Source organism: Orycteropus afer, unplaced genomic scaffold, assembly GCF_000298275.1.
Source record: "Orycteropus afer afer isolate SDZICR_OR568_19922 unplaced genomic scaffold, OryAfe1.0 scaffold00087, whole genome shotgun sequence".
In the NCBI taxonomy this organism is placed as follows: Eukaryota; Metazoa; Chordata; class Mammalia; order Tubulidentata; family Orycteropodidae; genus Orycteropus; species Orycteropus afer.
The window spans coordinates 3,124,240-3,136,235 of NW_006921674.1; the positions used below are offsets into that span (position 1 = coordinate 3,124,240).

At 40.9% G+C, this 11,996-nt stretch overlaps 1 protein-coding gene across 1 annotated transcript in view; it reads left to right on the forward strand.

Annotated features, from left to right (window-relative positions):
- Positions 1-11,996, forward strand: part of KLHL32 (kelch like family member 32) — a 215,735-nt gene that overhangs the window by 73,894 nt on the left and 129,845 nt on the right. The window contains exon 3 of the mRNA XM_007942251.2: positions 1,487-1,594. Coding sequence (XP_007940442.1) covers positions 1,487-1,594 — 108 coding nt within the window. The remainder of the gene's footprint in view (positions 1-1,486; positions 1,595-11,996) is intronic.

Below are 11,996 nucleotides of genomic sequence, written 5' to 3' on the forward strand. Positions count from 1 at the left end.
GGTTGGGCAATCCTACTTCCATAGTGATACTGCCTCGGAAACCCAAGGAGGGGTCGCTATGAGTCGGGGCCGACTTGACGGCAAATAACAACAACACAACAAAAAGAATATTAATATATTTGCAAAACAAAAAATCACATTTTAAAATTTCAAATGTTTGGTGTGAGCCGAAGTCTTACCGTGTGAAAATGAGTGGGTTCTTTTACTTCTATGAAGTATATTTTTCTAGTGTATTTCATCATCAATAGCCAAAATTGAATATTCTCTTTATATCTGTTAAGTCAAAATCATTAAAGTTGTTAAAATTATTTTGGTTTGTTTGTTTGTAAATCCATGAATTTGTTTAATTTGGAAGAACTGATTTTCACTAAGTTGGCTATTTGGAGACTTGGGTTTTGGGTGAATTGATTCCTACTGACTAACCTGGAGTAGTGGTTTTCAAACCTGAGCGGTCACTTGGAGGATCTGTTAAGAAAGATCACTTGGCTCCACTCTCAGAGTTTCTGATTCAGTAGAGCTGGATTGGTTCCCCAAGAATCTCTACCCTAACAAGTTCCCAGGTGATGCTGATGCTGCTGGTCCAGCCACTCCACTTTGAGAACCACTGCCGTAGAGTGATTGATACGTAACTGATGAGAGGAATGGAATGTGTCACTGAGATGAGGCAGAAAAAAACAAGACCAAGTGAGAGTAGAAGGTGCTACTTTCTATTTCCTACCAGCAGGAATGTTCGGGATTGCCACACATACATGGTAAGAGTGAAACCCTAGGATCCAGAGAATGAGTTCAGTTACCTCAGGAACTGTTGTGAGGGTTTAAATGAAATGAGACTTTGTTATCTGAGGTAATCCCTGCTATATGTTTGCTACTATAACTGTGTAGACATCAAAGTATTTTAGAGTAGTTTACAGGAATTAAATGAGCTCTGGTGGCCTGGTGGTTAAAACGTTTGCCTGCTAATCAAAAGGTCAATGGTTTAAACTCATCAGCCACTCTGTGGGAGACAATTTGCTTCTGTAAAGACTTCCAGCCTTAGAAACTCTACGGGACAGTTCTACTCTGTCCTGGGAGCTCTGGTAGCATAGTGCCTAATGCATTTGACTGCTAATCAGAAGGCTGGCGGTTCAAACCCACCAGCCACTCCTCGGAAGAAAGATGGGGCAATCTACTTCCATAGTGATACTGCCTCAGAAACCCAAGGAGGGGTCACTATGAGTTGGGGCCGACTCGATGGCACATAACAACAACAACAACTACTTTGTCCTAAAGGGTCCCCGTCAGCCAGAATTGACTCAGTAGCAGTGGGTTTGATTGTTTGTGTGTGTGTGTGCGTCTGTGAGACTGTGAATGACATTTACCAGAAGTGTTTAAAAAATCAAAATTAACCTTTAAGTTGTAAAACTTGTCTTTCCTTGTCCTTCTAGGACTTTGTTTTGCTCTCTTATTTTTAAATCCTATAAATTCTTTGTTTCTTTCCCCATGTCAGGCAATGTTCAGTCTCTGTATGGTGGAAAGTGGAGCTGATGAAGTGAATTTACATGGTGTGACCAGCCTTGGTTTAAAGCAGGCTCTGGAGTTTGCATACACAGGACAGGTATGGTACCAAACACGAACTGAGAGATGTAACATTTTAATTATACCTAACCTGAAGAATTTATCCCTGAGGTAAAAGAGTTATTTTCTTTTTATTCATCTTAATGTTAACAACACTTCACATCCACCTAACTATAACTTAAGGGATGGAAAGGTAAGTAAAACAATTTTATTTTTTAAAGTAGATTTTATTTTTAGAGCAGTTTTAAATTTACAGAAAAATTGTGTAGTTGATTTTTAATATGATTCCATGAACACAGTATTTTAATCTTAGCTCTGTGGCTTATTGTTAAAATTGAAATCATCCTAAAGAACTAACAGAAGGGAGGTTTACAAGATAACTTGAATTCTCATTGTTATCACCAGAGCTCAATGACTCAGTCGTGGCTTTAAAGTCCCAAAAAGCCATGCCCAGCATCTTGATTGACACTGTATCCTCCAGTCAGAGTGAGAGTCTCAGGCATTCAAATTAGAATGTGGTAGTTGAAAACCTACTCTGCCCATCACGAAATTTGTTGTAGGACATACAGGGATTTTCAGAGTGCATCCATTCACTTTTGAGAGCTATTCAACACAATCAACCCAGACACAGAGTGGATGTTTATCCTCTTTCCTATAGTTTTGTTTTTTAATTACATGTAATTCAACTCATGTTTAGTGTCTTGTATGTTACAATAAAGCATAAAACAGGGCCTCAGCTCCTGGCAGACTCACATTGTGGTAGGAGAGAAAGGTGCATACACTTGTCCTCACTGTGATGGGAGCTATAATACAAGTAGAATACATGACACAGGAGGGCACAGAAAGGAGGGCATGGTGAACTGGGGCAGTCAGTCAAGACTTCACAGAGAAGGTGGCATGTGGGTTTTAAAAAACAGGTAGGAACTCACCTTTCTACTAAATTTTTTCAGAGGCTTATTACATCATTAGTAAACAAAAGAGTACAAATTACTGTGAGTACCTAGATAAAAGGCACATGTATATAAAAGTGGCTTCTCTGTTGTTTGAATTGATGACTTTAGGGAGATTTATTCTTGGCTTCCTTCAAAGTGAAGACACATATGCACACCAGTTGTCATTGAGTCAAGATTGTAACTCGGGGTGACTCCATGTGTGTCACAGTAGAGCTGTGCTCTATTGTTTTCTCTTCCTTGGGAAGTAGATCTCCAGGCCTTTCTTCCAAGGCACTTCTGGGTAGACACAAATTGCCAGCCTTTCAATTAGAAGCCAAATGCTTAACTAGTTGCACCTTCTAAAGACTTTCTCTGAATAGATAGTGGCTCTATCTATCTATCTATCTGCCACTATCATTCATATATATATATATATATATATATATATCTCCACTACCTATGAGACGCCTGTGCTACAGAGGATCTATGAAATGTAAACTGAAGATAGTAGAAGGGCACCTGATTTTTTGAAGGGTAAGAAAGTTAATTAGGAAGAGGAAGAAGTCTGCAGATGAGTAGACATATCATGTTGCCAAGGAGTCAATTGCTTCACATGCTCAAATTCTACTTTTATGAGGAAAAGAAAGCCAAATGAGCTTATATATATATGTAGGAGTCCTAGTGGTATAGTGATGTTAAGTACTCAGCTGCTAATGAAAAGGTCAGCAGTTCAAAGCTACTAGCTGCTCTGCAAGAGAAAGATGTGGCAGTCTGCTTCTGTAAAGATTAAGCCTGGTATGTCTGGGCAAAAATGAGTAACCCCATGACCATATATAAGTTGCTGCTTTTGAGTTGTGCTGGTGAAGAATGCTGAAAGTACCATGGACTGCTAAAAGAACTAACAAATCTGTCCTGGAGGAAGTGCAGCTGGAATGCTCCTTGGAAGCGAGAATGGCCAGACTTCTCATTTACTTTGGTCATGTTATCAGAAGGGACCATTCCCTGGAGAAGGATGTTAAGCTTGGTAAGATGGAAGGTCGACAAAAGAGGGGAAGGCCCTCAACAAGAGAAATTGACACAGTGGCTGCACCAATGAGCTCAAGTATAGCAAGGATCGTGGAGCTGGTGTGGGATTAGGTGGTGTTTCGTTCTGCTGTGCATAGGGTCACTATGAGTCAGAGACAACGCAATGGCACCTAACAACAACAACAACAACAACATATATAAATTTATCAGACAATATTTCTACATATGTATTTATATGTGCTATATAATGTCCATATAGATAGATAGATATGGGCATTAGCTATACAGAGAGAGAGCCAGTGGGGCAAAATTATGATAACTTCTTAACCACAGCCAAACACCCTGACGGAGTGAGTGACTGGGCCCATAGGCTCAGGACCATGGTCATGGGGGCCATCAAGCTCAACTGGTATAACATATGACACAAAAATGTTATTCTACATCCTTGGTGAGTTATGACTGGGGTTTTCAAAGCTTGTGAGCAGCCATCTGAGATGCAACAATTGGTCTCTTCTTGTCCAAATCAAAGAAGAATGAAGAAAAACAAAAGTGCATGGAAACAGTCCAAGGGACTAGTGGACCATGTGAAGCTCAGCCTATGTGGCACCGAGACCAGAAGAACTAGTTGGTGCCTGGCTACTGTTGCCAACCATTCAGAAAATGATCAAAATAGGAGATTCTGGAGAGAGTGGGGAAAAATCTAAAACAAAACTCAAAATCATTAAAAAAAAAAAAAAAAAGACCAAGCTTACTGGTCTGATAGAGACTGGTGAAACCACTGAGACTATGGCCCCTAGTCACCCTTTGGGCCTGGAGTTGAACTCACCTCTGTGGCTTCCAGCCAAACAATGAACAGGTATATGGAGTGAACATTTACACCAGGTATGTACACCCCTTAGAACAATCAGTCATGAGTGACCTGAGGGGTAGTATTTGCACAGGGAGATAGCTCAGAGGGCAAGAATGCATGGGAAAGGAGGACACAGGGAGGAGTTGGGAGGAGAGCTGTTACAGTTTAGGGATTGCAGTCAGTGTAATGAAACAAAATGTCAATGAACTCTTGTGTGGTAAATGAGTTTGTTCTATAAACTTTCACCCAAATCACAATTTCAAAAAGATTACAGTCTTGGAAATCCTATGGGGACAATTCTCCTCTGTCCTATAGGAATTGGAATTGCTATCAGATGGAATTGACTCAACAGCAGTTGATACATATATCAACCAAAAAACTCAATGCCACCAAATCAATTCTGACTCCCGGCAACCCCAAGTATAACAAAGTAAAATAGCTCCATACAATTTACTTGGCTGAAGGAAGCTTGGGCAATCCTACTTCTGTAGTGATACTGCCTCGGAAACCCAAGGAGGGGTCGCTATGAGTCGGGGCCAACTCGACGGCAAACAACAACAACAACAACATCAACAATATTTATGGCAGTAGATCACTAGACTTTTCTTCCATGGCACCACTGGTTGAGTTTGAACTGCCAACTTCTAGGTTAGTAATTGAATACAAACCATTTACACCACCTAGGGACCTAGACCTGGAGTTCTTGATATGTGCATCCACAGCTGGGCAGTGAGCTTGTGGCATATAGCATTAATTCATCTGTTCAGATTGTGTCCTGAGGGGGCAAGAAGGGGGCTGACATTTTGTGGAACACCTTGTAGAGCCAGGGCTCTGTTCTTGGCCTTTTTAAAATGCTATTTAACCTAATCTTCCAAACAGTTCTGAGGAATATCGTTGTACAGAAAACAATCCCACAGAGGTACAATGCATTGACTCAGATCCATCTAGTAGTGCATTTCAACCCAATTAGCCAAAGCCAGGTCTTGTAATTTCAAGTCTATTGTTCCTTCTTAATGTTCTATGCCATTAAGAAAAAATGAACTAGTATTTGTTATATTTGTTGAAGGAGGCAGGAAAGTTTTAGGACATTTTAGGGAGTGAACTATTTTGATGGTTCTCCCAGCCTGGAAACTGTCTTTCCAAAACTCACTCTGTGAAGCTTCCAAGTTTCTGCACTTGTACTCCATATATGATCACTTTTTGCTGCAAAATGGAAGTTGATTCAGTCTTTCTTGGACACTATCCAAGGCAGTTTGCCTTCTGAAATACCAAAATGACACTATAATAAATCTGTTTTCCCTTTGAGCCATAGACACAGAGAATAACATAAAAATGAAATTCTGGTATAGTTGGGAGAGGCAAAAAGCTGCCTTCTTTTACTGTGGAATTGAAATCAACATTAAGCAAAGAGTTGGAGTATGTAAGTGCAAATAAGAGGATAAGTCTTCAATTCCAAAGCTGTTACTACTGTGGACATTTGCTTATATATAGTCTTTAGTTTTGATATGTACATAGATATGTGAAAATTCAGAGTTAACATCAAATTTATCTAGATATAGCTTTTTCTACTGACAGCCGATTATACGTTTAGTCACTTGTAGTAAGCATAGTATAAAATGTAAGTATTTTAAGTGTCTGGAAATTATTGCTGTCTTGGGAGAGAAATTGGAAGAAGAGAGTGGGAGTGATGAATGAATGCTGCTAAGGGAAACAAGATGTGTGCGCATTCCTCTTACAGCTCCAAAGCTTAGCCTTCGGAAGATTGGTCCACAGATTTAATCTGGAAAATTTTAAAGGAAAAGCAAGCTTTTCCCTCAATTGCTGATACATCTGCAGAAAATGCATGCACTTTTCCTACGAAGAAGCTGATCCAGGGCTGCTCAAGCACACAGTACCCCTTTGCTCTAACTAGACATGTGCCCTTCCTCTGGGCACACCCTTCATGGGTCACGGCTTGAGCCGAGCCTGGGAAGCATTGCAGCCCTCGTGGACATCATTGCACAGCTGTATCCAGCAGCCAGGATTAAAGCAGAGCCAGTGGTGGAGGTTATAGAGCCCAGGCCATAATGCAGGTCGTGCACTGGGTGTGTCTGGGAGCTAGGTCAGAAGCAAACAGTGTGACAGAAACTGTCACTGGGCAGATCTGCCTCAGACAAAGTGAACCTAAGAAAACACAAACCCTCACTTACCCTGTGGGCAAGGGAACCCAACTTGTTACTTGAGCTTCCCCTCAGTCTCCTCATTTTCCAAATCTGGCTAGGAATTCATTCATGTCATTTATCACACTATTACTGAGTAGAAGAAGGGATGATGAGGAAAAAAGAAGAAGGAAAAAAAAAGAATTCTAATGTACATGTTGCTTGAGAGGAGGACTCTTATTCCAGACTAAACAAGAGGTCAGTAATCTAGGAGCAAGCAGGTGCAGCTAAGAAAACTAGCTAGACAACAAGGAGCAGGTAACATAGAAAGCCTTGTACAAAGAGAAGAGCCCTGCTCTGAAGGTGGAAAGACTTCCCAACACCAAAGTCTTGAAATAAGCCTCTAGGAATCTGAGGAAGTTAGGACAAAAATAGACGCAAATGGGACTGAGGACTAGAGCAAAATTGGTTTCATTAGCAGTCTAGCTGTGATGATGTTAAGGAAGATGGACTATATGCCATACAATGTACTGAGTACCATGTGTACAGTTGTACAGTGGAGCAAGGATTTAAACCTAGATGTCTTCTTCCACTTTTCCAGAAAACTGTCCTCTTCTCCTCTTCTGTCTTTTGGAGCCTGATGGAAAAATTCCAAAAGTCCAATAGGATCTCTGGTAGCATAGTGGCTAAAGCACTTGACTGCTAACCAGAAGGCTGGCGGTTCAAACCCACCAGTCACTCCTCAGAAGGAAGGTTGGGCAATCCTACTTCCGTAGTGATACTGCCTCGGAAACCCAAGGAGGGGTCACTATGAGTCGGGGCCGACTCGACGGCACATAACAACAACAACAAAATAAAGCATTGTAAAAGGGTGACATTTGTACCCCCCTTTAAATTTTCCCACCTCTGATTTTGGCAGCCGTGAACTGGCTAAGTCACATCTGACTTTTTCACTCTTTTTCTACTCATTATCCAGCAACTGCAGCCCTTGACACTTCAACATCAGAGATCCCATTTCTTCTCTTTGGGGACACTCATCCTAACTCTTGTCTAATCCTGAGAATGCTTTAGTACAGTATTCATAAGGAAATCTTGTATAACCATTAATATTATTAAGCCTATTACAAAACTAGGCAAGTATGATTCTCAAGTGAATATATACATACACACATGCATACATTCATACATACATATATACACACATATATGTTACTGTTGTGTGCCGTCAAGTCTGTTTGATGCATGTTGTTGTTGTTGTTGTGTGCCGTCGAGTCGGCCCCGACTCATAGCGACCCCTCCTTGGGTTTCCGAGGCAGTATCACTACGGAAGTAGGATTGCCCAACCTTCCTTCCGAGGAGTGGCTGGTGGGTTTGAACCGCCAGCCGTCTGGTTAGCAGGCAAGTGTCTTAGCCACTATGCTACCAGAGCTCCCGTTTGATGCATAGCAACCCTATAGGAGAGAGTGGAACTACCCCATAGAGTTTCCTAGGCTGTAATCTTTTAGAAAGCAGACCACCACATCATTCTCTTGCAGAGCAGCTGGTAGATTCAAACCACTGACCTTTTGGTTAACAGCTAAGTGCTTAACCATTATGCCACCAGGGATAAAACTCACTGCCATCGAGTCGGATCCAACTCATAGCAACCCCTCCTTGGGTTTCCGAGGCTATATCACTACAGAAGTAGATTGCCCAGTCTTCCTTCTGAGGAGTGGCTGGTGGGTCCAAACTGCCAGCTTTCTGGTTAGCAGTCAAGTATCTTAGGCACCATGCCACTATAATTGTAATTGTTTAAACATATGTGGTTAGAGAATAGAAAACTAAAGGAAATTGCTGCTTCATTTTCCAAGTAAAGTTTTTCTTTCTGACTCTCATTTGTCTCCCTAATAAGCTGACATGATTTTCTTTTCGACAGCCCTGAGAAAGCCTACACTATAGCAATCCATTTTGATGATCATTGAAACTGTGTTTATTCTCTACAGCAGAACACTTTTCTCTGGAGACCTGAGCACGAGTCCTGACAGCAGAGTGACAGGAGTTTTAATTGGAACTGCTTTCCCATGAACCATCCCTTCTGGGATAGAAGTGTCACTTTATATTGAAAAGGTCCCCGTCAAGTTTACTTATACACATAACCTGGTTGAGCCAAATGGTAGCTCATGGGGAAGAAATTTTTGTTAAATGCTTCTCTTGGAGCAATGTTAAGATTATTTGGTGGTTTAATTTTTTTCTGCTGCCGCATCCTTTCTTCACTTGGCAGCACCTACAGAAAGGCCTGGCAAGCAAAAGGCCCTGACACAGCGTCACAGTGTCCCAGGCATGAGAGGGCCCAGTCTGAAATCCACATTCTTGGGAAGATTATTTTGAATGATGAAGAAAGTAGCAATTTCTTTCTCACTGTAACACTTGTCAAAGCTGTGACAGAGCCTGTAACTGAATTGTTGACACAGAAGGTTTAAGAGTGAAATGAGGGGAGGAAATTTTGAATTTCAATTCTTTTTTTTGCTTACTTGTATCTTTTGAAGAGCTGGTACCTGATTCACAGTGACTTTACAGGACAGAGTAGAACTACCCCATAGGGTTTCCAAGACTGTAAATCTTTATGGAAGCAGAATGCCACATCTTTCTTCTGCAGAGTGGCTGGTGGGTTGGAGCCACCAAACTTCTGGTTTCTAGCTGAATGATTTAACCAGTGTGCCACCAGGGCTCATGTCTTTTTGAACTCCATGTTATTTGCCTTTGGAGAGATTTTCACTTTTAGCCATGGATTTTTAAAACAAACAGACAATCAGATTTGTCCACCTCCTATTTTGGGGTAAAGATGGTACATGTGTCACATTCATGTTTTTATAAAAATTGTCAACCCACTTAACAGAAATAGCTTTGGTCACTGGAGGCCAGATGCCAAATGGAATTTTTATGAGTTCCCAAAATGTCAAGTAAAATAATAATCCTTGACATAGTTTGGTGGTTAAAAGTAAGGAGGCTGGGATGGGGAGCTAGCCCTGAATTGTGAAAAGAGAAAGGCTATTTTAGAAGCCCATATTCTGACTGATGCCTGGAAGCTTACTTTTCTCAGCTGAGAACCCAAGAACAACTTCACTGGATGCAAGGTCCATCTCTTCCTCATGCTGAACAGTGGATTCAGAGGACAGGAAGTCATGTGAGAGGCCCTCCTACTCGTACAGTAGGGCCAGTTCTAATTGATGGTCTCTAACTTTGTACCAGCCTGTTCTCCCTTATTAAATTTTTGCATACTGTCTTGTCCGAATGTACTCAGAGTACAGACTATGCTCCAGGAAATATAGAGCCCTTTGTTCAGCAGACTAACACCGAAAATGTCACTGTGTGAGGAAGTGTCATTGTGATCGCACTTCTGAGCTCACTGTTCTGATCTGGTGATAAAACTGATATTTCTTTTTAAAAAAATGTATGCTGGCCTTTCCGTAACAATTTTTCAGTCTTAGCTTTTTTTGTTATCATATAGTCACTACATGGAGACAGAATGTCCCGCTCACCCCCTTGGTTTGGTTCAGATGTAGAGACTGATAACAACATAACCACACCCGGAGAGTATGCAAAGATTTGTTGCTCACATGATGAGGCTTTCTGGGGAGAACAGGACAGCTCCCAGACAGGACCAAAAATAGCTCGAGAGAGCAAGCAGAGGTGAATGGATTTGTTTCTTTATTGTAGTTAGGGGGTGAGACTGGGGTGAGGGTTGTCTCCCGCAGGCAGGGGCTTGTGTGCTTTGAGTGCCTTGCCAGCACCACAGGAGGGGACTGTTGGGTTTTCTCAGTTGTAGGGTAAGAGAGGAAGAAGGAGTAGTGGGGCTTAAGAGCTGTCAGGAGTCAAACATCAAACATGGAGTCAGGCTCTATTATATCAGTCTAGCATTCTACCTAAGTCATAATTACATTTTAGACACAGATATTTATCTTTGGGCCATTATTAATTCGCTCACCTAGTGAAAACAAAATGTGTTTCAAACAGTATGCTTGCAGCATGTATTAATCTTTCTTGGCACAGATTCTGGCCGAGAAACCCAGCATAGGCCAAGGCGAGCTCCTAGGTACAGAGCATGCAGATTGATAACATTATGAGAGTCTTTGGATATCTAAGAAAATATTGGATGACAACTATGACTGAGGTCCCTGTGTGTTTTAACCTTATCTTCATTATATACATTTTATTAGACTGAGCTGCATATATTGTCCTTCTTTTCCCTCTTCCGTCCTTTCAGTTCTTTCTACTCCCCACCCCACCTTACGTCCAGTATAGAGGCTAAAAGAGAAGCATTTCCTTTATGCTCTTGACAATGGTTTTATTTTCATAAGGGGACAATAAACCATTAGTCCTGCTCGCACTCTCGCCCAAGCAGAAATGGCTCTTATCTAGCAATTTGAAACAGTGGATCAACTGTTTGGTTAACTCAGGTTGGGTTTCACACTTCTGCACACTTGTGTCTCTTGAATGTTTCAGCAGGAATTTGCATTGGCCCAAATTTTTAATTCAGTGGTGTACTTCTGAGAAAATTTTGTTTTCTGTAGTGAGTGAGCAGTAACTCCTGCTTTGAAATATTCCTAAGCAGTCTATCTTGATTGTTGGAATCTCTGAGTGTGGGCTGCATTTAGAACCATTTCTAAGAAAATTTTGACTCTTCAGGCCATCCCTCAAGTCACCTGAGTGGAGGAGAAACATTAGTCATTTATCTAGTGTAGAGTCTTTGTTAGCTTCTTTATTTTCATAGGAGGATGTTAGCCTATTGATGGGTTTTTAAAGCGTACGGCCTTTTCTCCTGTTTAGTGAAAAGGAGCAGTTGCATTCCAGCTTCATCCTGTTAGCTGAACAGCTCTTACTAAGAGTTCGTTTGGGAGAAATTCTACACATAAAGGAACCACCAAAGGCTTGGTGATTCTTAACCTCATGAAACCTAAAGGTGGCCTTCTTATAAAGTAATTTTTACTATCCTGAAATGAAATTCTTAGCTGATAATAACTCACACAAATAACTTTATATCACAGCTAGGCATTTATTGATTTTAAAAGAATAAACAAAAGAAAGGAATTTATAATATCATATAATAAGATATATATAATAAAGATACATATTTCAACCTGTACATAATAAGGCACCATTCTCCTAGAAGACATAATGAAATAGTCACATATCTACACCTATAGGTAGAATCACCATGACTGGGACAGCTGCTTACAGGTGCAGACTGATACAGATATATTGTGCTAGTGTTTCAAATGGCACAGGGCGTGCCCTATGCAACATGATGTTCCAAAATGGTGGATACCTCTTAGTAAAATTCCAAACATAATGAAACAGCACTCTTCTTTTGGTTTTTATGGTGATAGCATTGCTGGAAACTTCAGGGTAACTTTAACCTGAACACAACAATGAATAAACAACAACAAATATATATGTGTGTATAGAGAGAGAGAGAGAGTGAGTGAGTTCAGGGCCAAGTTACACTGAATTTATATA